Here is a 27,037-nt window from a genome sequence, read left to right on the forward strand (position 1 = left end):
TTAGCCATTTGTTTCTACTGTTTTCTCCAGTTCCAAATTATGGGTAAGTCAGAACATTCTTCAGCTCTACATTGGGAGCTGAATGTTATGATACAGCCATCAATTTGCACCTTAGCTCAATTCCATTCCCCTTGGCAGATGTTTGTACAAGCAAAACCCTATGACACAAAAACTATGTCTTATATCTCAAGATCGAGCTTCAAACCTGAACCATTAGCAAGATGACTTATTTCTACCTCGATAATATTGCTGATCTCTAGCTGTACATTATCCACAATCTCTCATCTATGCTGTAAATCATCTCAACTTCAGATTTCTTCCATTTCTTCCTTACCAGTTTCCCGTGATCCACCCTAAGCAAACTTCAACTCATCTAAAACCATCCTATCCCAGGAAACCAAGCTCACATATTACTTGGATAAGCTTCACAATCTCGCATACCAAGGCATGAACATAAAAACTCATCTGCAAATCCAATGACCTAGCCCCAAGCCACTTAAGGCAAACCTCTCCAAGCCCCACACCACAGCCTGCAATCTCCCATCTTCTATTATTGTTAACACAAAATTTTAGCCATTGTGCCCTTGTACTCCAATTCTCTAAAAACAAACTGCTTTGCCACCACTCAAAAGCCTTCTGAAAACCTTAAACCTCCATTTTCTGTCCAAACATCCACACCCCCACTGACACCTTGTACATCTGGGGAATGTTTCTGCTCCATTAAGAAACCTATTGCTGCAGTTTCACACCCTTGTTGTCTCACAGCCGCACAATCCAAACCAGGTTATTTTGCAAACAAGAAGCACAAAGCAGAGCAACACAAACTAAACATCAATTTTTAAAAAGCAATTTAAAAAGTTAATGAAGGCACTTGATGGGCAGGGGTGGGGCTGAAGGAAAAATAGTCCTAATGAGCTATTGCTGGTCTTTTTTTTAAAATAAAAAGTTGTTTTTAGGCTGCAGATGTTGGCAACCCAGCATTTCTCATCCTTTAAAGGCATAAGATCACCCATACTGTAGGACTGGAGCCCATTTAGGGATGACAGATTCATTTACTATAATATCCAAAACAATTTAATTCCTTAATTAAAATCTATTGATACTGAAAATCATGATCATAACACAGGTTCTCAACAGTAGTGAAAGAACCACATTCCAAAAAGGTGCATTTAAAGCAATCAAGTCTATGTCAAACCCCAAATACACAGTTTAACACTTGTGCCAGTGCATGGTTATCAAGTCAAAGTTAAAACTGGCCAATTGACCCCAGCCCAAATATAGGAATAAAGCATTTTGATCATTTACAAATGTTTAAGTCCCTTTTGGGCTTTATGCTGAACCATATGGAAGTGGCTGTCACATTGTTCCCAATCTGGGCCATATCCTAAAATGGCGGAGACAGAATTGGGCTATCTTTTCCACATTGTGATAAGCAAGTCTGCTGCTGCATCACAGTTTTAATTTAAACACAACCACCTAGTAATGAAAGTTAAAATGATGAAAGAAATCCAGTCTACAGATGATAAATCAAGTGAACCAAAAATTTTCATGATTTTAGTATAAATGGCAAATGCAAAAGGCCTCAGCACAGGCTGTGGGGTGTGTTGCTACTCATCCCACTAATCTGACAAAAGGCTCAGTTCAGGCAATCATATGGTGATCTGTACTTGGTGAATCCATATTGATTGTCCATAATTAGCCCAGGTCCAGTAATTCCATACATGATGGTCAATAATGTATTCCCCTATGCCCCAGGCAGGCTATCTCTCACACTTACTTTTAATGCCTAATCTTCTCTCTTTGGAGAGAAGTTCCACTGATCTATCAAACTTTTTGTTCAAAGCCAAACTGTCTTCAGGTCTGTTAGCTTTCACAATCTATAGAGTGCTGTCATTGGGAAGAGCTTCATTAATACAGTAATGAATCACATCCAGCTCAATTGAAGTGGCTTGGAGTCAAAAGAGTACGTAAACCAGCCTGACATCAAACTCAACCATTTAAATATATGCAGTTAGTGAGGATAAAAGTTAAATGAAAATGAAAAAAGTGATCATGCAAAGAGGAAGCAAAAAAAAAATGTAAAAATTACCTTCTGAGTAATTTCATCAGGATTTGCAAATGAACAAAGAGAAAGTATTTAAATAAGTTGCATCTAGGTCTATGGATCTAGACAATTATTAAAATGAATTTAAAGCCTTGTGCATAAATATATACACACTTATTTAACATATACACAAGGAAGCAACTAGGTAACCAAGTTAACAACTGCTACAGGCTTCACAATCTGTGGGAACAGACTGAAAGACAGTTTGGCTCTAAACAAAAAGTTTGATAAATCAGTGGAACTCTCTCTCCAAAGAGAGAAGATTAGGCATTAAAAGTAAGTGAGAGAGATAGCCTGCCTGGGTCATAGGGGAATACATTATTGACCATCATATATGGAATTACTGGACCTGGGCTAATTATGGACAATCAATATGGATTCACCAAGTACAGATCACCATATGATTGACTGAACTGAGCCTTTTGTCAGATTAGCGGGATGAGTAGCAACACACCCCACAGCCTGTGCTGAGACCTTTTGCATTTGCCGTTTATATTAAAATCATGAAAATTCTTGGTTTGCTATGATTATCAAATCTTGGGCTTGAGAAACTAAGGGGAGGATAAAGAGGAGGCAGAGAGAAGGTAAATGTAGTTCAATGGCAAGAAATCTAGACTTCTATGTTTTCGAAAATTCTATCCTAAACAAAAAACGGTCTCTCAATAATTATTATGGGGGAGACAAAGATTTAGGATTACAAATTATAGATTTTTTTAAAAAAAGGTGACAAGGCCACAAAAAAAAAACGAAATTTGGATTATGAGTTTTATAACAGGTTATTGAACACAAACACAAAGCAACGATGAACTTGTACAATACTTTGTCATATTGTGTACAACTCTAGGCACATTAAGGGTAAAAAGTAAAGATAGACTAGAATGATACCACCAGGAATGTAAAGTTAGTTCTGAAAAATCTGAAGAAAGTTTTTTTTTTAAAAAGCCTATCCTTCCTCCCACAAAATAGAGGGGATTAATGTTTTTAAGAGTATGTAAGGCTTTGTCTGGCAAGATTAGTAAAAAGAGCCAGATATTAGGATGATCACAAGAAACATTTTAACAAAGGATTATTAGAATATGGAATCCTTTATCATAAGTGACTACTAAGGGAGAAACCTTAATATTCAAATGAAAGTTGGGTAAGTATTTGAAGGGGTGTATGAAAGGATGAAAAAAAGGACCAATAAATGGAATTAGAATAATTACCCTTAGAAGAGGAGCTAGCTCAAGAATGATGGACCAATTGGCCTCCTTTGTGGTGTAAATTGTATGACCTTCCGCTTATAAAGCATAAAATCAATGAACTGCCACATAATCCACTTGCTATATTTCATCAAGTCAATTAGATACAAAAATCACAAAGCATTTCACTGTGTCTATAATGAAATTAGCAAAAAATGGTCATCATAAGGTTGGTCAAATGAAAGCAAGGTTTCAGAAAATCTCAATGTAGTAGTATGAAAAGGCTCAAATTGATAAGTTTCCAATGTGAATAAAAATGTTTACTTTGTTGTCTACTTACACAAAGCTTCCACAAAGTTCGACACCAAACAAACTACATAATCTGCAAAAATATTCTGGAATACTTTTAATGGCACCCAAAATAGTAAACAGAATAAAAATAAAAATACCTGGAAAAACTCAGCAGGTCTGGCAGCATCTGCGGAGAGGTGTTCCTCTCCGCAGATGCTGTCAGACTTGCTGAGTTTTTCCAGGTATTTTTATTTTGGATTTCCAGCATCCACAGTTTTTTGCTTTTATCTTAGTAAACAGAATATTTTTGTTTTTGTAAATGTTTGAGAGTTAAAGCTCCAAATTACAGCCTTGAAATTTTCAAAATAATTAGAATTACAGATTATCCCATTTCCATCCCTTTGATGAACACTATCCATACAGACCCAGCAGAACTATTTCAAGACAATGTATGCTCCACTAAACCAGGTTAAGAGCGCTTACCTTGCTTGCTTTCAGAATGTTAATTGGTTCTTCATAAACTGTGTCTCTATTTTTCTCTAAAAATCCTTCACACTGATACAGCACCTGAAGGCAATTCATAAATTTCTTTATACATATAAGGCTGAATACATCCTTTTAGAACCATAGAACACTACAGCACAGAAAACAGGCCATTCGGCCCTTCTAGTCTGTGCCGAAATATTATTCCGCTAGTCCCATTGACCTGTACCTAGTCCATAACCCTCCAGACCTCTCCCATCCATGTATCTATCCAATTTATTCTTAAAACTTAAGTGTGAGCCCGCATTTACCACGTCAGATGGTAACTCGTTCCACACTCGCCACTCTCAGTGAAGAAGTTCCCCCTAATGTTCCCCCTAAACCTTTCCCCTTTCACCCTAAAGCCATGTCCTCTCGTGTTTATCTCTCCTAATCTAAGTGGAAAGAGCCTACTCGCACTTACTCTGTCTATACCCCTCATAATTTTGTAAACTTCTATCAAATCTCCCCTCATTCTTCTACGCTCCAAGGAATAAAGTCCTAACCTATTTAATCTTTCTCTGTAACTCAACTCCTTAAGACCTGGTAACATCCTAGTAAATCTTGTCTGCACTCTCTCAATCTTACTGATGTCCTTCCTGTTAGGCGACCAGAACTGCACACAATACTCCAAAGTTGGCCTCACCAATGTCTTATACAACCTCACCATAACATCCCAACTCCTATACTCAATACTTTGATTTATGAAGGCCAGTATGCCAAAAGCTTTCTTTACAACCTTGTCTAACTGTGACGCCACTTTCAGGGAATTATCTATCTGAACTCCCAGATCCCTTTTTCCTCCGCACTCCTCAGTGCCCTACCATTTACTGTGTATGTCCTACCTTGCTTTGTCCTTCCAAAATGCAACACCTCACACTTTTCCGCATTAAATTCCATCTGCCATTTTCTGGCCCATTTTTCCAGTTGGTCCAGATCCCTCTGCAAGGTTTGAAAGCCTTCCTCACTGTCCACAACACCTCCAATCTTAGTGTCATCAGCAAACTTGCTGATCCAATTTACCACATTATCATCCAAATCATTGATATAGACAACAAACAACAATGGTCCCAGCACAGATCCCTGAGGCACACCACTAGTCACAGACCTCCAGTCTGAGAAGCAAGCATCCACTACCACTCTGTCTTCTCCCACACAGCCAATTTCGAATCCAGTTTACAACCTCTCCATGGATACCAAGTGTCTGAATCTTCTGAACTAACCTCCCATGTGGGGCCTTGTCAAAGGCCTTACTAAAGTCCATGTAGACAACATCCACAGCCTTTCCTTCATCTACTTTCTTGGTAACCTCCTCGAAAAACTCTACAAGGTTCGTTAAGCACGACCTACCACGCACAAAGCCATGCTGACTATCCTTAATCAGCCCTTGGCTCTCCAAATAATTGTATATCCGATCTCTCAGAACACCTTCCAATAATTTACCTACTACTGACGTAAGGCTCACTGGCCTGTAATTACCTGGTTTACTTTTGGAGCCTTTTTTAAACAACGGAACAACATGAGCTACCCTCCAATCCTCCGGCACCTCACCCGTGGCTAAGGACATTTTAAATATTTCTGCTAGGGCCCCTGCAATTTCTACACTAGTCATCTCAAGGTCCGAGGGAATATCATGTCAGGCCCGGGGGATTTATCTACCTTTATTCGCTGTAAGGCAGCAAGCACCTCCTCTTCTTTAATCTCTATATGTTCCATGACACTACTGCTTGTTTCCCTTCCTTCCTTATACACTATGCCAGTTTCCTGAGTAAATACTGATGTAAAAAAACTGTTTAAGATCTCCCCCCATCTCGTGAGGCTCCACACATAGACGACCACTCTGATCTTCAAGGGGACCAATTGTGTCCCTTACTATCCTTTTAATCTTAATATAGTTGTAGAAACCCTTCGGGTTTACCTTCACATAATCTGCCAAAGCAACCTCATGTCTTTTTGCCTTCCTGATTTCCTTATTTAGTATTTTCTTACATTTTCTATACTCTACAAGTACCTCATTTGCTCCTTGTTGCCTATACCTGCTATACACCTCTCTCTTCTTCTTAACTAGATCGCCAATATCCCTTAAAAACCAAGGTTCCCTATGCCTGTTAACTTTGCCTTTAATCCTGACAGGAACATGCAAACTCTGCACTCTCAAAATTTCGCCTTTGAATGCCTTCCACTTACTGAACACATCCTTGCCAGAAAACAACTTATCCCAATCCACTCTTCCTAGATCCTTTCTCATTTCCACAAAATTGGCCTTTCTCCAATTTAGAATCTCAACTCGAGGACCAGACCTATCCTTATCCATAATTAACTTAAAACTAATGACATTGTGGTCACTGGACCCAAAATGTTCGCCTACACATACTTCTGTCACCTGACCTGTCTGGTTCCCTAATAGGAGATCAAGTATTGCATCCTCTCTCATTGGTACCTCTATATATTGATTTAGAAAACTTTCCTGAACACATTTGACAAACTCCAAGCCATCCAGCCCTTTTACAGTATAGGAGTCCCAGTCAATATGTGGAAAGTTAAAATCTCCTACTATCACAGCTTTCTGTTTCTCACATCGGTCTGCTATCTCTCTACAGATTTGCTCCTTCAATTCTCTGACTATTGGGCGGTCTATAATACAACCCTATTAGTGTGGTCACACCTTTCCCATTCCTCAGCTCCACCCATATGGTCTCTGTAGACGAGCCCTCCGGGCTGTCCTGCTTACGCACAGCTGTGATATTTTCCCTGACTAGTAATGCCACTCCTCCCCCTTTCATCCCTCCCCCTCTATCACGTCTGAAACAACGGAACCCCGGAACATTGAGCTGCCAGTCCTGCCCCTCCTGCAACCAAGTCTCACTAATAGCAATAATGTCGTAATCCCACGTGCCAATCCATGCCCTAAGCTCATCTGCCTTTCTGACAAGACTCCTTGCATTGAAATAGATGCACCTGAGAACATTTCTATCACGTACAAACCTTTGATTTCTGTCTATACATGCATTCCTCGCTTGACCTTTATCCTCCTCCACCTCACTATCTGCTCTAACACTCTGGTTCCCCTCACTTGACCCAGTCACTTTGAATTTTATGGATCCTGATTTATAGCCTACATCATAATTTCACTGGTGAAAAATTAAGGCTCTTTTCAGTCTAGGGAACTTTGTTTCCTGGTATCTAGCAGCAACTTTTCATTAAAAGTGAAAGATATCAAACCGAGCGAAAGGAAGAGTTTTTCCACCTCCAATATTTAGTGAGAACCTCAAGCATTCCCAAATTAGGTACAAGATGCAGGAAAGTGCTGTACACTGCTCAACTTTAGTACAACCCATCCTGCTTGTAGCTATTCCTGCCAGGAGATCTGCTATCATGGTATATTACACTCATCTGTCTTGCGCCAAGCTCATCCATCCACTGCAGCTTGCCTGCAACCACTAACATCCATCATCAACTATGCCTAGGTTGACCAGTCTTTCTGCCGCCTCCACTTTGCCCCCTGGAAGAGAGAGAGAGAGATTGCTGTAGCTTTTCAGTTCTGATCAAATGGCCAAAATACTGATTTTATTTTCTGGATGCCACAGTTCTTTTTGCTGTTGCAATTTCAAGTACCTCTTCATTTGCCTTGTGGTCTGTATATGAAGTTTTTAAGCATACACCCTAGCATTCACATTTAAATGGCCTCTATTTTCTTTCACAGATCTTTACAATTGTCCAGGTTTGAGGCAGGCAGGGAAGTGGATTGAATGTAGCATCTTTTCTTCATTTCAAGCTTGAGTTCCCTTGTTGTGAACACATTCTTCAACGTCACAAAATCACTTCTGGCTGTTTCTATCCTTCTTCCAAATTCAGCAACACATCTACCACCTTCTGTTACCATTTGTCCCAAATAGATAAACATATCTAGTTCCAGTGTGACATCATCCCCTTCAATCTTCATTCTAGTGTCTAATGTATTCCTTCTAACTACTATTGTTTTTGCCTTTTTGGTGTTCATACTCAATCCATATTCTAAAACTTCTAGAATTTACTTGACCTAAGATGTGTCAAAGTTACTTGTGTAAGCCGTTATCCATCAAAAACAATTTCTGATTCTAAGTAGCTACAGGCTAAATTTGAAATGTTCGTGCCTTTAAGATCAGTGCTTGGAATTTCACTAAGTCAACTGCACCCTTTAGTTTTTTTTTTCATGCCCAACCACTGAAAATGTTTTTTTAAAAATCCCCTTGATTGTGCCAACTGCTTTGCAATAATTAGCTTGGTTATAGAAGTTAAAACTAAAACCATCACCTACATCAGCAGCAAAATGAAGGATAATGAAAGCAGAATTTGACATCCTAGGTTTCCGAAAGTGATAACTTGTATGGTGTCGGTCATACAGCTTTTGAGCCCACTTCTCATCTGTTCCATTTAGCATCTAAAAATGAAACAAATAATGCCTATTTAGATCAACCCAAAAATATACTGGACAGGTGTCAGCAACTTTAAGGGTTACAACTTCGCACCATATTGCTGCACCAAGCTGACAAACCAGTGCACAGCTTCAGCAGAATTATTGTTATTTTTGACTACAGTTTTATTAATGGAGAGAGAAAGAAATAATTTTGTTTGATGTTGATTACAAACATAACTAACTTCCTCCATCTTGATTCATACTTCTCAAAATCAGCTTGGAATTCCCTAGATCATGCTTGCAGGTCAGCAGCATTCATAATTGCCATTATCATCATCCCCTTCAACCTGACTCAGAAATGCGATTCTTCAAAAAGTCAACTGACAAAAGCCATTTATGCTTTAAGGTTTTTTGTTTTTGCACCATCATATAATCAATTGTCTCATAGGCTCATCCTAGCAATATTGTAACAATTGCATTTAATCCCTTTAGCTAGTGTGTTTTTTCTGGCATCAGGCAGCTCTAGGACAGCTCTATTCAGTTTGCAAGTGAGGACAGACTAGCCAGAAACATTTGGGGGATTTTAAAGGGCAGGGGTTCCAACAATGATGCTATGAAACTGGGGCAATTGTGAAGTCTCCCAATTTTCTCACATGGCAGCTCATCCCTGTTTGCTAAGGAATTGCAGAGGGCAGTTCCCTGTGGACAATATTACTCAGCAGGGAAGGTCTGAATGGGAAGAATACTGCTTGTGGAGGGCACATTCATCTGCTGTGAATACCTGGAGGAAATAAAATCAGAATATCAAGTACTTGGCGCTCATTGTTTCAAACTCTTCTTAGCTTTTTTGGTCCTCACCTCTTCTGACTACACTCTTACCTTCGCATTTTGCATTTGCAGCAATCCTCTCCCAACCAGGATAAAAGGTGAAACATTATTGATTGCGGTATATCTGCTCACAGTTACACAAGATTAAAACTAAAAATTATACCAACTTTCATTAACCAAACATCAGTGTATGTTAATTCTCACCCTGCATTCTTCATCTAGAAGATCCAAGATTCCAAGCTTTGCTTCAATAACATCAATACAAGGTTGATTGTCATAGTAATCAACAAGTGTCCATGGTAATCCTTCAGTCAAGTACTCTTCCTGCTCTAGCTTGAACACATGCTAGGAAGAAAAAGATACACAAGTTTCTACACAAATGGACAAAGATTGGAGAGTGACTGTACATCAGCCACTGATGAGAAAAGCTGTTTGCCACCAATGCTGACCACTCCGCAAGCAAATTCTATAAAGAATTTATAGAATTTAAAAATCGACGAGCTTTTACAGTTATGTTCCACAATCGCCCTTCCACTGCAAGCTAATGAAGGAAACAAAAACTTTAAAACTTATACAGAAAGAACCTCAAAGCTATAGATACATTGCAGGAATGAGTGGTCAAACACTTCTGATTCATTTTTTCATTTGTAAAAATATGATTCAATATATTAACATATCAATATTAGTCCTTGAGCACTGGCACCTTTTTTTTCCCTATTAGCAACATGCAATTGCCAGTTGTCATGTTACCAGATGAAGACACTACTCCACTTGATGCGTTAATTCAATCAGTAAGATCCAGCTGACCAGTATGGAAGTCACTTGGAACAATTATTGTGGGTATATCTACAGCTAAATAAGATCTGTGTTACCATGCTGCAAAAGGAATATTTAGTGACCTTAAGGCTGGGGGATTTGAGGGGGGGCACAGTGTAGCATATATTAAAAACATGCAATATTTTAACATGGTAAAAAACTATTAGTTTAGATGGTCAATGGGAGATAAAGGAAGAGCTGGGGGGAGAGATAATCAACAGCTTGGTCAATGTTTTAAGGGGAGGAGGGGGTTCGAGGAGGTGGTGCCAGAGCAGCTCCTTCTATGCAGTCCAATAATGGCCTTTCATCCCAGTTTCTGAAGTAACATGTAGTCTTTTCCATAAAAACTTGGGCAAAATCAAAAAAGTGTGAAAAATCAAAGTGTGTCAAGCTTGAAGGCATGGCGGACAGAGGGAGAGCACAGCTAGATAGAAAGGTAAGAAGCAGATACAGTTAGTGAGTACTTTTACACCTTGTTCCATACATGGAGATCATAGGACTGATAAGGAAACTAGGAAAGGACCGCTTTGCAGAACACCTTCAGTCTGTCCGCAAGCATTACCCAGACCTCCCTGTCGCTTGCCATTTTAACACTCCACCCTGCTCTCTTGCCCACATGTCCGTCCTTGGCTTGTTGCATTGTTCCAGTGAAGCTCAACACAAACTGAAGGAACAACACCTCATCTTCCAACTAGGCACTTAACAGCCTTCCGGACTGAATATGGAGTTCAACAATTTTAGATCATGAACTCTCTCCTCCATCCCCACCCCCTTTCTGTTTCTTTCCCCTCCTTTTTGTTTTTTTCCAATAATTTATATAGGTTTTTCTTTTCCCAGCTATTTCCATTATTTTTAAATATATTCCACCCATCGTTTATTTCACCCCACCCCCACTAGAACTACCTTGCTTGTCCTGCTCTCCACCCTTAATTAGCACATTCTTTTAGATAATATCACCACCTTCAACACCTCTTTGTTCTTTTGTCTGTGACATCTTTTGGTTTTCTCCTCCTATCACTGCTTGCTTGGCCCAACAACCACCCCCCCCCTCCCTTCTCTCTCCCCCCCCTTAAACCAGTTTATATTTCACCCCTCCTATTTTTACTTAGTTCTGTCAAAGGGTCATGAGGACTCGAAACGTCAACTTTGCTCTTCTCCGCCGATGCTGCCAGACCTGCTGAGTTTTTCCAGGTATTTCTGTTTTTGTTAAGGAAAGGACAATGATCCAGTTTCAAATACATAGATCGGGAAAAATAAAGGCTGTGAAGGTAGGTTAACAGTTGTTTGGTAGTACAGAACTTTATTGCTGAAGAAAGAGACATGTCGAAGCTTTTCATCTTGCACTCATCAGGACAATTTAAGAACACCAAGAAAGAGGAAAACAATTTATGCTATATGACAAGAGTGATGATTGGTTGGTAAATGGACTCTGATTGGTAGAGGCGTTACCATGGAGAATGCATCAGTGACTCTGCCAGGCAGTTAACTGCCAAACATTGTTTGAAATTTAAACTAGGCAGCTTGACCGATTCCTCAGGGCAATGCCTTGACCAATGAGTCAGCAAATGACTGTCACTTATTTTGTTTAACTGAAACAGGCACAATGCAGACAGAATATGTACACAAAGAATAGGTGTATTAATAAATGTAGCTTCCAGTAGACGTAAATGCGCCACACTGAGCCCAACTGACAACCTTAAATTGGTTGTCAGCGTGATTCTTAGCACACTGAAGATTATTGAGCAAATATTGTCCAATTGTGGAATCAGATTTAATGTTGGACTCTGTTTTGAGTTTTGCAAACATGGGCTTGTTGGGTGTGGCCTGTATCTTGCCTGTTCTGAACAGTGGCTGGGACACATTGATACAATCCACCAGTCTTTGGAACCTATGCCCTACATACCCAGCATCACACAGGTACTGAAATTCATATGCCACAATTCTCATTTGTGTGACAGGCAGAACATCTTTATGGCTTAATGACAGCATCCTGTTAGTGGCAAATGCCACTCATGTTGCTACTGCATAGTACCAGCGTGAAACAACTGGCTTCACCTGTTGCTCAAATTGTTGAGGTACCTTGCCCTTCCAGAGCATTCTGAGGTGAACTGGGCACTTTTTAGGGCCAAAGAAGTGACAGCCTTAGGCCCGTTCATGAGTTTGCATGATGTACGGCGCAAAATGGTCGGGTACGTACACACGCACACATACACACACCGAGCCGTCATATGTGGCATGCGGCAGCTCAATCGCTCTTACACAAGTCCAGCAAGCGTATAGCTGCAGATATTCACCAATGTTCCACTAAGGAGCCATAGATATTTGCACTATATCATGGCGATCTAGACCCACCATTGCGTGAATCAGTATTCAAACTCTGCAACTTGTGCAGTTGAGTTCAGTTCTAATTATGGCCATCTCTAAGCCCAAATAGATGGTGTTGCCATGGGATCCCCTCTAGGCCCAGCTCTCACAAAAAGCTTTGTTGGGTTCCATGGGAAACGTGTTTCCGGTGGAACGACACCAAACCTCCGACCCATCGCATATTTTCACTATGTGGGTATGGTTGCTATATTTAAATCCGCAGCTGCATGTAATAATGCCCTTGCAGGTCTTAATTGGCTCCATCCTGCACTCAAATTCACCTTTGAAATTGAGCAGTCAAATGAACTCCCTTTCTTTGATGTACGAGTTGAGAAATCTGCCAGGGAGTTCTCTACCACGGTCTACTATAAGCCTACCTTCACTGGCCAATAAACGCATTGGGGTTCTTACAGTTTCACATGCTATAAGATTGGTCTTATTGGTAACCTTTTAAATAGGGCCAGAGCTATTTGCTCACTGTGCAAGCTTGGTGCTGAAAGAGCACATCAAAGGCACCCTGTGGGATATTGGCTAGCCTGATCAGATCATTTTGCACTGTATATCACGCAAACTCATGTATGGGCCTAAGGCTGTCACTTTCAGCCCTGAAAAGTGCCCAGTCTACCTCAGATTAGTCTGGAAGGGTGAGATACTGCGCCATGGCAATTACTCTGCACTGGGAGTCATCTGAAAATGCTTTTAAAATCTCTCACTTTTTGGATGGTCCCAACTGGGTTACATCAATAGTTACCCAGAAGAAGTTAGAATTAAAACCTCTTCTTCCTTCTAGGTGGAACCCCACCCCCCCCCAATCCCCTTGTCGCTCTCGGCCCCGGGGACTACACTGATCTTGCCTGGCCTGAATTGGAAGTTTGTGCCGGGGTGAGATTGAAAACATTTTCAGGCAAGGAACTGGGAGGGGAGTGGCAATCTGACACTGCTACTCAAAGGAAGTTCAGGCTCATGACAGTTTTCGAACACTGGCCCTGAGCTCCATCCAATCCTTGGCTTCCCCTCAATGAGAGGGTGAAGGCTAGTCGGCTGAGTGCCAGGCATGGATCATCTCGAGACTGAGCAGGCTGATTCTTGGCTTGCATATCTTTGGGCACGTGGCACAGGATGTCCCATGAGGTAGTGGGATCTGGAGCATAAAGAATACTTCAACTGATTACAGTATACAAAATCGGTATAGCAGAAAACAGGACATTTTGCCCAATGGATGTGTGCTGTGTTTAAACGCCTTGCTAGTCTACCTCATCTCTTACATATTTAACCTATTGCAGAAAAAGAGAAATGTCAAAGCTTTTCACCTTGCACACATCAGAACACTCCAGGAATACCAATATAAGGAGATAAACAACAATTTATACTGAGGAGAATGCTGATTGGTTGCAAGTGTCTGGTAAGTGCGTAGTCATGGAGAATAGATCAAGAGCAGTGGTTCATGCATGATGGGTTTTAGAACCCTTGTGCTGAAATTTCTTTCCACATTTCATACCAGTGACCATGACCTTGTGTGAAATTTAATACCCTACATTGAGGGGAGTGGCAGGTAGGAACCCCACCTCTGCTATACCTCCCTGCTAGTAATTCACCAGTGGGCAGGGACATGCCACATGGACAGCCCAAACTGCAAACCCTGTTGAGATTGCTTGTGGGCTTCCATGCGTTTGCGCTTTTTTTAAAAAAAAGAGGGTGTGGGGGTCCTTGTTCAAAGGCTGAGGGGACCTGGCATTAGGAAGGGAGGGTTTCACATAGCCACCCCTGCCCTTGCTGCCAGCCCCCCTCCTCCACCAGTCCCCTCTCGCCTACTACTCACCTATTGCCTGTGTCCATCAGCAATCCTGGGCCTTGGGGTGGGGAGGTTTGCATTACCAGCAGCAGCCACTGCTCTCCCAGTGGCGCTGCCTAACAATGAACAGCCACAAGCCTTTGATTGTTATAAGGTTGTTTTGGTGTCTGAGGTCTGGAGGCTTTTGTGGTTGAACGCACTGGTTTATTCAATGTACCCAGTCAGGGCTATACCTTGGAGATATCTTCACACCAATTTCTAAAAGATTCTCTGCACTTGACTCTCTACATCAGTGTGGGCAGTACTCCTTCCCCAGTCCTACTTTAACCCTTACTAACCCAACACCCTTATACTACATCTCTCCCCCACCCCGTCAAATCCTTACCAGAATATATTTACAATATAAAATTTCCATGCTACCCCACCTCCCCAAACCCAAGTCTCTGACTTTACATATTCAGGCAGTCTGGAATCTTCAATACTCTTTCAGGTCTCATTCCTTTCCCAGCTGCTTCAGTCTGATGTTGTTGGTAGTTGAAATTTTAGTACTTGGTGATTTAAATACTTGAGTTTCAACATCTGTTTTGCTTCTTGTACTCTAAATGTCTTTCTTTGTCAACAATCTGTAATTAGATACCATGGGCTTATCCCATTCCTTCTGGAATAAACGTTCACTCTTCATTCCTAGAGTGGACACTGGTTTTATCCGTGCGGTCCACCATGATCTTCCTGGAAGGTGACATTTCAAAAAAAAAATTCAATAATTTCTACCTGTTTCACAGTTTTACCCCAATATTTGTTTACTTTCAAGCATATAAAATCATTTCATTCAGCGCAGCAACTACCTCTGAGTTCAGTTGGCTTTGTTTCAGTTAATCTGCAGAAATCATACAAGCTTAACAACTTCACCTAGGTATTCAGTTCCTTTTGGAATCTTTCTTCCATGGATATAGGTTGCTCCTTAAGACTCTTCCAATTCGCTCATTAGATCCTCAACCTGTTCTTGGAATTTTCCTTATCTGCTTTTAAAGTTTCGATTTGCTTTTCCATACTGCACATCTCATCTTATGTTCTTCGATCCATTTCCAGTATTTCAGTTTTGTTCATTAATCCTGCATTCAACCAACTGTTCAGATTCATCAGCAATTCCTTTTGCTGTTCCAGGCATTTTTCACAATAGACACTTGATACTTGAAGTTTAATCGAGGATGTGTGTTAAATTTGCTTCTGTAAGTTCATCATTTGGGCATTTCAAATCCTCATTCAAGTGTTCTACTTCCTGTGCTCATCAGTTCTCTTTTTTCCATTGGCAAACTCTTTCCAAACACACAATTTGGTTCTCTAGACTGAACAGTTTCTCTTTAGCAGAGCTTAATTCCTTTGTGCTATCCTTCCAAGCTCATATTTAATTCTACTTCTGCTAGTTGTTCGAGACTCTTCACATTCCTTGAGAATTCTCTTGCAACTGTTCAACTTTGACATTCTAGGTTCTGAGTTTCATTTCAGCCATGTCATTTTTCAACAACGCAATGGTTCTCAATAAGTTTGAGGCACCCAGTGCTTTTCCTTCTAGCTCCTTGATCTTCATGCTCAGATTTACATTTCTTGATCTTATTTGTCTTCTATTACTCCATCTGCAGCAGATCTTTGTCCTTGCCCTTCATTCTGGTTTCACTGTTAGTCAGGTCTGTCTCCACCGAAGACTTAACTTGTTTCAGCTCTGTAATCATGCTACACGTGGCTTCATTGTCTGCTCACAGCTTGGAAAGCTCTACGGCTTTTCTTTTCAATTCCTCCTTTTCCATTCGGCTGGTTCTTTTGCTCAGTCTCTCTTGGCTTCCTCCTGGAATATTGAACATTGCAGAGTCTTCTCTGCCAACTGGTTCTTCAATTCTTTGACATTAAATTCATTTAGTTCCTCTAGAAAATTGTGAAGAGAAAGTAACTAACCTGAGGAGTCCTCGGGATGTGAATTCACACCTCATTCAACCAGGTTTCCCTTTTGTGAAGCTCTGTTCGAGTTTTCTTAATTCAGAGTCTCAACTTTGTTCTGCTGTTCAAGGCAGTCTTCATTTCTTCATGCTGCCGAAGGATTATGTCCTCCCTTTGCATTTGATCTTGAAGGACAATTAGCTGTTCTTTCAACTGTTTATTTTCTTGTTCAGTTCTTGCCATCTTGCTGTGCTTCCGTACATTGCTTTGTTGCTGATGGTTCCAGTGCAGCTATTTCTGAAGCAGTATTCAGCATCTTTTTAACACCACGCTTTTCCAGGGGTACACATTGATTCTTCAAAGTCTTTCAAGGCAACATATTTCTTACAGCACATTCTGTCTGTTGTGCCTGCCTGTACTTCTAGTCAAGTTCTTCCAACTCCCTCTTCGTAGGGAATTCAGAGTTATCTCCTCGTTGTGCTTTTCTGGAGATAGGGACTGAGGATGCACTCTATTCAGTTTTACACTTATTGCATTCTTCTCAATATTCAACCAGTTTCTTTCAAAGCATCCTTGTACCTTTGAGACACGTTATGTTTGTTCAGATCTTGAACAGCTTGGTTCATTGAATGTTCTTATTGAATTGTGGACCAGGCTCGAGCAGCCGAATGGTCTACTCCTGTTCCTATTCCTTATGTTAAGATTTTAGTATGTCATGCATTTTCAAAGCTACGTACTCAGTTTGAATCACATCTTTCAAGTCTTCCAATTCAGCTTGGATACAAACATTTTGCTGTGGAATAGCTTCAAAAGCAATAGCACCTGCAAAACGAAAATGGATTACATCAGATAGCTTTCCATTCTTCACAGCCATCTGCTCAATCTGCAGAAGGAGGTGGTAGTGCAATGTGTCAGCATTTTCAAAAAGTTCAAGTTTAAGCCTTTCAGCTGTTATGCAGCCTCTTCCTCTGCGTTAAACTCTTCAGCTCATGCACTTCATGCCGACATGGTGTGTGGCTATCTTGTGTTTTGCTTGGATATTGTCTTCCTCGCCCTCGGGTCTCCTCATCTTTTTTTGGTGCTTTATTGGGAGTATTCAATATCTTTTCTAAAGGTTTGAGCTCATAATACTTGTCCAAGGCTTTTAATAGCTCACCAAATGTGGTCGAGGTGTCATCTATACTTTGTATTTTAATGACACTGTCAGCCATTTCACCAATTAAGAATGTATTAACATGCACTTAGTCTGATTTCCTACTTAATCCTGATGTACTCCTGTAATCTAAAAAACTTCTCCATGATGCCCAATTTTGCATCTGGTTTGGCCCTTGCACAAGTTCAAATTGGTCTGATAGTAAATCAAAACTATCCATGGCTGCTTTTCAGCACTGGGGAGTAGAGTTTTAATTTCTCTCCAGATGGCACTGGAGTAACTTATTCTGCTTCCTGCACTTGTCAGGTTTTGGCAGGCTCCTGTTGTGATCAAAGAGTTGATCATAAAGACTTAGCGATTCTGCAGGAAGTCTTCAGAATAAGTCATTTGGCCCAGGTTCAATCATAGAGAATCAAATGGAAAGCAATTTTCAGCACTGACCATGATTTAATATTTCTCATTCATTCGAGCTCAGCAACCACATGGTATGGCACCAACTCAGGGCCCAAGCTGTAGCATTCTTCCAGCCATGCACATTAACTGAACAAAATCTGTATGGTCCATTTGATTAATGGCCTGATTATTTTCAAAATGTTAGTTCAGCCTTTAAGTGAACTCTGCTCACCCTTGGGATCTGGCTAGGTCCTTTGACTCTGCGTTTGATCAGGTCTGGCAATGGAACTCCCTGTGCTGTGGAGGAGTCCATTTCTTCTGTCCTTCAGCCTCCACACCTGCAAATGGAGTTCAAGGCAATCTCCAGCTGTGGTCTTGAAATTAGGCACACTTCTCAGGCAAGACTGTAGTCTTTATGTCTTCATTTCTAGGATTTTGGGGTCCTTCACCTGCTGCCACCATGTTGTAAGCTTGTTTGGCGTCTCACAAAGAGGCCTGGAGGCTTGTGTGGTTGAACATAAACTGTATTATTAATGCAACTATATACATATTTCCAAGGGATAGCCCTGACTAGGTGTCATCTTCTAGTCAACTTCTACAAGACACACTACACCATAACATAACATGAGCGGTACCATTTCCTCAGTCCATATATTAACCCAAACACGCTAATGCTACACTGATTAACTGGAAATTCTCAAGGGACGAGATTTCCATCCCCATGGTCCTTTGATTCCAGGAAAGACCTGCCACTGCCTAGTTCAGTGCCTGAAATACAGTTAATTCTTGAAAAACAGCAATGGAGCTCTTGTTGGCTCTTCACCTAGCAGGCAAAACTCCATTAAATACCACCCCTGGGGCCTTCAAAGGAACTGCCAATTTTGTGCAGAGTGCACACAAACTCCGGTTGCCTAGTTGGAACAGCCCAAATTTATTTTGCATAAAAAAGACCTTTGATCCAACAATTTGAACTGATTTATTCAAGTGGCAAGGAAGATTGCTGTTCATGCACCATAGTTTACAGGCCTGATTTCCTCTATTATACTCCCAATATTCTCATTAAGCACCTATGAACACATTCAAATTCATCAGCTCTAATCACAGATTCCCATGTGAGCAAAACTCCATCTCAGGAAGTAACCTTGGACGCCAGAAATATCAAAGCACCAACTTATGACCATAGATCTTCTGCTGGTTAAGTGCTCTTCAAAACAAATTTTTTTCAAAAAAGAGTCACAGGATAAAAACAGAACAAAGTCAGGTAATGTCAAAAGGTTGTCAAAAAGGCTTTTTAAAATGCTTTCCTTGTAGAGATCTTACCAAGTTAAATTGTTGCTGTAGCTTTTCATTTGCATAATTAATGCAAAACTGCTCAAAACTGTTATTTTCAAAAGTTTCAAACCTAAAAATGATAAAAGTTTCAATTACAAATACGATTGATTTTTTTTTAAGAAAGTACTTGTTTAAGCATAAAGCTGGTCATTCTTACCCATAAATATCTAACACACCAATGAAGGCATGCTGTTTTGAGGAGGATCTTAAGGCTTTATTGATTTGATTCACAATCCAGTTGAATAGCTGCCCATAAATGTGTTTTGCAAGTGCATCCCTGTAACCAGTGGCCTGTTTTATTGTCATTGATTTGATGTAGGTTTCATTTAATGTAACTAGCTTGCGGTGACAAAGCCAATATGCCAACTGCTTTCCCTCCAGTCCAAGTAGTTTGCAAAATAGATAGAGATGTTTATCATTTGCCTGCTGACCATTCAAAAGAAAAACAAATTCAGGTCACTGATTTTTTTAAAAATAAATCACAACAAAAATATTAGCAAGTCTAAAGGCAAGTGAGAGAAATCCTATAGTTGGAGCATACTGCCAATCCATTTTGCCTTTCTTTCTCTCCCCCCTCCACCCCCACAGAAGCTTCTTTCAACTCATCCCACTAAAGAATTGGGCAAAGATACATTAGTACAGGTCAGTCAGTTCTCAAAATTAAACGCATTTTTAAATTTAGAAAATGCAAAGTTTGACAGAGACCCTTCAATATTCAGAATAGTGATGGATGCTTTATACATAGCACGGAATTTTGCAAGTCAGACTTTTCTTTTGGCCTGCCCAATGACCTAAATCTAGTCAGCTTTTAGAGCACACAGTAGACTGTATAAATTGGATAGCTTCTGACAAAAATCAGGATGAGCTAATAGTGATACATGCTATGTTAGTTTGCTCCTGCTACTTTAGCCCTTATGGCAGGTCACCAGCAACAAGACCACCTTTGTCAGTCCAACATGCCAAGTGATATTAAACCAACCTTGGACTCATAGGCATTTCCTGTTGCCATGGTCCCAAAACTACCTCGGGAGACCAGATTTTATGTCAACTCATTCCATCTTTCATTGTTGAAAGATATATACACCCTCAGGGCTCGTTTGGAAAGACACACTTTGGATTCAACTACAAAACAGTTCAGAATAAGGAGATAAAATTTTATGAGCAAGTATATTAACGGATGTGTTTAATCCCTTTGCAAAGATGTCAGATCAGAGCGATTCATTCTATTTTTGAATGAGTTGTTAGAATTTCAAATGAAATAATTTGCATTTATAAAAAGGTGCCTTAGCAGATTTCATGACATTCCAAATCACTTTACATCCAATTACTTCTTGAAGTGCACATGCTTGTGATGTAGGCAAATACAGTAGGTGATGTGTATATAGCAAAGCCTCAAAACACACGATGGATCAATTTATTTTGGTGTTCATTGAAACATTAGATAAAGCCTTTTACAAAAGGCAGAGTTCAAAACATTTAGCAACAAGTGTTTAAAGATCAATGTTGAAAATGTCATTTGGCCATTTGTAAAACTAAGATTGCAAAGTGAACTTACATTAACAAAGCTATTTTCACCATCATGGTCATTTGATTGAAAGTCTATATTTCCCAGGTGAAGAACAGAAGCTATAATTTGAAAAATTTCCACTTGATAAGATTCACAGATACCTGAAAAAAAATGTTGATAAATAATATTCATGCAGCTTCCCTCAATTTTAATACAACCGCAATGTACCATGGGAGAGAGAAAAAGCGTCATGAACACAACTTTACGAGACAGTTATTTTTGAAGTGTAACTTTAACTCAAAAGTAAAACCAGAGATCTCCAAATAAACACCTCAGCTTGGAGACATGCCCATGTGATCTGGTTGCCATATGGAGAGAAACTTACAGAAACCCATTGAAAGGGGTGGCAGCTTTAACACCTTTACACATGCCATCTAACAGAAAAAAAGGACAGCTCCTGTGTTTAGATGCAGAGAAACAAAGCAGCCACTGCTGTGGGAAGGTACAGGACAACGGTTTCATGTAAAATCCAAGCAGGATGCTTTAAGGGCTCCTTTCCTTTTCAAAAGGAAAAGAAAAACAGACAGGGCTCTTGAAATTTTAAAGGAACGGGCAGTCACCGAGGTGTGCCTTGCTAAGTGCACCTGGAAAACTTGAGTAGGAAGTGAACTATTGTCATAGGGCATGGAAGTTTAGTGCGGCAGGGAGAAGTGACTCAGAGCTGGGAGTGATTGTGGGACTGTTCATTTAATGCTACATATCTGCCAGAAGCATGGCACCCAGTGAAAAGGTTTCATAAGTCCTACTTTGGTTGTGTTAGTTAATGCAAAAGTACCTTCTCTTTGGCTTGATGGATTAGTTGCCCGTTAATGAATGTTTGATCAGTGTTAATTTTAGTTTGTTAGATGAAATCCCTTGTCCCTCTGTTCTTTCTGTCAGTCATTGGGAAATTCATCTCAAAAGTTATTGCTCTCTTACGGGGATTGTAACAATTGCAAATTAGTTTCTGGGATAGGCAGTCATCTTCAAAAAAACATAGCCTCAGGTATGAATTAATATCAATATTCAAATTTTAATCACATTTTGAAACAAGCAAGATTCCTGTCAAGTTACTGAGCATGATTACAGTAAGAATTCAAGTTCCTATGTTGAGTTAAATACTGGTGTCCATTATTAAGCAGTCCTAATTTAGCCATTTTATGAACGTCTAATAAAATAAATGAATACATTTTTGGTAGCTGAACCTTCAATTTCTTGGAAATAATGAGATCACAAAGCCTATTGCTGCACAAATTGAACATGTTTAATTCTAAAAGTACAATATTCTGCACAGATACACAACCACAATCCTGAACATCCAGGGAAGCAAAAAAAAAATAAACCATCACTACCAGCCCCAACTTGTTGTGAGCATTTGGTAGAAATCTCATGCTTAGAATTACAATCTCGCATGCATGAAGGAGCAAGAGGCAAAGAAAAGACCTCCATTTCTAATATATGCTGTTCTGCATTATGACAAAGACTACTTAGAGTATTTCAGTACAGTCTGCATGCTCATTTTAACCAAGATGCTGGCATAAACCAGGAAGGTCTTTTGCAGGTGGCGGGAGCTGATGTGGTGGGAGGCGCAGAGGAGGACCCGCGGGGGAGGGATCCGCAGAGCCTCTGGTTCACTGAACTACATAAATAATTCATCAGATCAAACAAAGTTTACCAGATTTAGTAATAGAAGAGCAAGAAATCCCTCCAACTGAGAGATTCCACAATAGAGTTGAAGGTACACACTCAACCTTAGGCCCATATCTTTCAAATTTGTAGCAAATTATTTCCTGTATTTCACAAATATCTTGCTTAGTTTATACTTTCTCTTCAGCCTTGTATTTTCCAAGGGTGTGTCCAATACAAATATTACTACATCTGGACTTACTGAAAAGGGATGTCAAACCTTTATTTAATAAAATGCATGTCAATAGATTTCCTCAAAACGAGGGCACTCAAACTGTACTTTTGAAGGCTGTGGGGCAGGAAAAACAAATCAACTGTAACACAGCAAAATTTTGCTTCTGGAAAGCACTTAGAAGCAATAATTCAAACTGGATCCCTGAATTTGAAGCAGCATTTTGTACTGGGCAAACAATCCATGGTAAAGTTATACATTGCTGGAAAAATAAAAATTGGTATCACACAATAAAAATACCACATGATCACCACAAACTGGTGAGAGATATTTTATATAAAATTGCCCGAGGATTCCAAGGAACAATTAAAATGCATTTATGCATTTAGGAAAGGAGTCCTCTTTAAAGCTAGAATTATCACTTCAAACCACATCACATTCCAGCTGATTACTAGGTCCAAAGTAAAACAGCAGCCACCATAAAAGCTTCATTCATGGCAATCATAAAATAGCTATTTAATAAAACATCCAACAGATGCCATATCATCACAGTAGTCATGTCAGCTTTCATACTCAAAAGAAAACCTATCAGGTACATTTCCATGCAGCAGTAAACAGGAACACTATAAAAATCAATACTTTTGGGGAACTTAAACTAGTGACAGCAGTTACCTCCATACTTATAGATTTATCCAGTCCTCCGATGTCAGTGTCTGTACAGAGAAAGAGGATGCTTCAAGAAAGGCTTGGGGGGGGCGGGGGGAATGGTGAGGGGTGGAGGATAAGGGAGAGGGGGGTGGTGGGGGGGGGGGGGGGGGATGGTGAGGGGTGGAGGATAAGGGAGAGAGCGAGGACAGATCCACTGTGTCCCCTGCCCAAAAAACTGACAAACCATTTACAAAACACAATTTTTATTACAGGGAGAGGGGGAAAGTCTGCTGCTCACTCTCCCTTCAGCCAAATTTTCAAATTAATTGTTAAGAGAAGCATATGGGTCCTGTCATTTTTTTTAGTGTAGCTTTAATTTAAAGACAAGCTGATTCCAACATAAAACAACAATTTAAGCTTTTCATCCCAAAGCATTGGTTTACCTTCAAAACACTAATTAAACTCGGGTTCCCCACAACTTAATTTCCTAAGGGAAATGTATAACCAAACAAAAATAGGTTACTTTGAGTAAAATAATGTGTAAGCACCACTCGACCCAAACCAGTTGCTTTCCACAGCTTCAACCTGCATCAAAACTGTAATCCACAGCTTTTCAACAATTAATTGAAGTCTTTAAATTTGTAGGTATGCCTGGTTGACCAATATGGCATTAACAGCTTTTAATTAAAGTACTTCCCATTATTCCTGTCAATTTTTAGGAGGCTTGGAACCAAGCAAAGAAAAAAGGTTCCCTTTCTTGAGGGTTCCAATTTTATACTTCTGCCTTCATGTTTTCTTACAGCTCCTCTTCGTGCATAACATTTTGATGAGTTTCACTTACTGAGTGACTTGGAGGAAGTCAGTATTTAGCTTTTCTTGAACTACATGTTTACATCCAAGACCTCATGGTAAGTACATTGTTCACTGGACACAGGCCAGCTTGTGTCTTGCTCTCTTGGAGCCTCTTGGTCATCTGACCCTGGTATCATGCCTACATCATTAGCATCCATTGTCTAATTAACATAGCCATTAACCCTTTACTCTTGACTTGAGCTGGATCAAAGCACAATGAATTCCCCCACTGACCCCCTGCTCCCTTCCTTTAGCTCTGCAGCCCAGTCATTAATTTCAAGCCCTACAACCAAACATTTTAGAGAAGCCTGTAACTATTCCAATCATCCAGCATGAATCGGGGGGGTGGGGGGAGGGGGAAGAAAGGAATTCTCATGTATTTCCTTCTCCCCCATCCCAAAATGTAAATTAGGGAGCAGAGATGAATGCAATCGCTGGTAGTGGGAAGACATGTTACAGACCACAAATACAACATTTAGAGACCACACAAATTTTGGACAAGGAGGCACTTGATGCAGTGGCATCTAAAATAATTTAATCAAGCAAACGTTATACTTAAAGGCAATGGTTATCCTAGATGAGATGGTTCTTCTTCCCACCAACTCTAGCAGTATAAATGGCCCATGACACTTTTTCTCTTCTCATTTCTCAAAATGGGCACAATGAACCTTTCCAAATCCATTCCTTATATCATCTTCTGTAGCCAAGGATTTTTCCTGTATTGTCATGTTCAGATCTTATCTGCCTTTCAATGCTCACATTAACTCAATCATGATCACGACCCATAGTTGCAACACAAGCAGCATATCCTTAAGCACAAACAAACCATCCATACACGTGGTTCTGATCAACTCTAGCCATGCAGGCAGTACTCAGTCAAGCAGACATCTAAAATCTACCTGGAGCTAATACAAAATACAAGATGCCCGTAAAAAGAATTCATCGCACACAAAGCATAGGCATGTTCACATTTCTGACACAGGGTTCACCAATATATGCGTTATTTCCCTTGTACATAAAATGATTCTGTGCATATGCACTAGATATTATACATTTGTAAATCATCATGCAGTGATGGGAAAATCCGGTACTGATTTTTGCAGTTGATACTGATTTTTTTCCCCCAGTGCATTTGTAGAAGGTTTAAAATAGAAACCATGAATTTTCCACATTGGTTGGTTGGGTACAGAGGTGGAGTTAAGAAAGTATCTCTATTAGTAGTTTCCCTTCCTAAGGTTACAAAAAAATTAGAAAAATATACCTTTACTGTTCAGCAACATTTCTCATCTGCAGCAACCATAAATTACAGGATATTTCCAATTTGTTAATTTAATCTTATTACCAATTGTAATAAAAACTTGTAGAAGTTGATTTTTTTTTTGCATTTTTAAAATACAATGTTATTCAATTATCTTAAAAATATTTGTGACTGGAGATGATTACATATGATGAACACAAGTAGATTTACATATAATAGAAACCATAATCAATGCCCTCAGGAATAAAATGAAAATCGAAAACATCAGTTTGCTGACAGGAAATCTGGATATACACATTCTGTTGCATTTGATATTAGGCTATACATACCCAACATTGAGAAGGCGTTTCGAGTTCTTTCAAGATCTGCAGCATCATCTTTATCATCAACATAAACATCACCTTGATTAACATAGAGGTAATTCTCAGCACTACCTGGAGGACAATAATTAAAACTTATGGATGGAAGTAACTGGACTACATTCTGTGAAATTAGACATTGTCTTCTCCCTTGTTCAGTAGTAAAATTCATGTGAACAGCCAAGAAACAAATGGCTCACCAGCAGGTGGCAAACATTTTACCCAGGCCTGTCTCCTGTAATCCTTCCTTTTCCTCAGCCAATACTATTTGTTCAGGTAGCAAAAAAAAAAATTAGGAATTTGAGCAATTACAGGAAGAAAAATTGCTAGATTGTCAGCTGCCATGTTCTGGTGATAATTGTAATCCCTCATGTATTTTCTCTCTGCATAGCTTTGTAGAGAGATGGTTATTTGTGAAGGACTTGAGCACAAATACAATGAAATAAAACTGTTCCACTTTTAAGTATAAAGATTATGGCCAGGATATTGAGGTCGGCGAGCGGGGGGCGGGGCCCGCTCGCCGACGTGTAAAACAACGCGGGATGACATCGGGCGGAACTCCTAACATTACCCTGCGTCAGTTCAATCTTGGGGTCAGCAGGGGTGCAGCCAAATCAGCCATGCACCCGCTGACCTGTCAACGGCCAATTGAGGCCGTTTAAAAAGTAATTCAAGTAGTTAATGGACCTGCCCGTCCAACCTTAAGGCTGGCGGGGCAGGCCGGGAGCCCTGGCGGGCTACAGAAAAAGCCTGAAACCTCATCCAGTGGCGGGATGAGGTTTATGAAGGTTTCTAAAAATTTTAAAAGTGTGAATAAAAGTGATGGACATGTCCCAACACATGTGACAGTGTCACATGAGGGAATGTCAGGGAAATTTTATGTTTGTGCATTAACCATTTTTGAATTTGGAGCCGATCTCCCTGAGGCAGCAATTAGCTCTTTCGCGTGCATGTGGGAAACAGCGCACTCCCAGCTTAGGGAATTCCCTGCCCCCACAGGGAGCGCATAGCGCTTCCTAGCGGACATCACGCTGGGTGAGCCTTAATTGGCCCACCCATGTAAAATGGCAGCACACCCCGATCGGAGGTACACCTGCACGCACCCGCTCCTGCACTCCCACCCCCCCAACCCAACATGGGGGAGGGGGGAAGAGAGAGTCTTCCCTATATGTCAATGGCATCTTTTACACTTGTTCCATATGGGAGAACATTCCATCACCATGTTTCCTGAACTCAATATGAAAATCAAGAGTAGGATTGAAAATAATCCATGGAGAAAAATCTTGACACAACTTAACAGAATCAAAACATAGCAACAGGTGACTTCACCCATGACCTTGCAATCCAAATTACATTACATAGTTTTATCAATACACAAGTGTTTAAGGTAAAAGTGACATATTGCCCAAAGT

General features: G+C 40.2%; 1 protein-coding gene and 1 long non-coding RNA gene across 2 annotated transcripts in view; one reads left to right on the plus strand and one right to left on the minus strand.

Annotated features, from left to right (window-relative positions):
- The window catches only part of LOC144688874 (unconventional myosin-Vb-like), a 121,267-nt gene that overhangs the window by 77,452 nt on the left and 16,778 nt on the right, over positions 1–27,037 (minus strand). The window contains 7 exon segments of the mRNA XM_078555878.1: positions 4,060–4,143; positions 8,396–8,518; positions 9,527–9,667; positions 19,093–19,174; positions 19,262–19,530; positions 20,660–20,772; positions 25,596–25,700. Coding sequence (XP_078412004.1) covers positions 4,060–4,143; positions 8,396–8,518; positions 9,527–9,667; positions 19,093–19,174; positions 19,262–19,530; positions 20,660–20,772; positions 25,596–25,700 — 917 coding nt within the window.
- The window catches only part of LOC144688875 (uncharacterized), a 207,034-nt gene that overhangs the window by 20,741 nt on the left and 159,256 nt on the right, over positions 1–27,037 (plus strand). The gene's annotated exons all lie outside the window — the stretch shown is intronic.

Source organism: Cetorhinus maximus, chromosome 13 (assembly GCF_964194155.1).
Source record: "Cetorhinus maximus chromosome 13, sCetMax3.hap1.1, whole genome shotgun sequence".
NCBI lineage: Eukaryota > Metazoa > Chordata > Chondrichthyes > Lamniformes > Cetorhinidae > Cetorhinus > Cetorhinus maximus.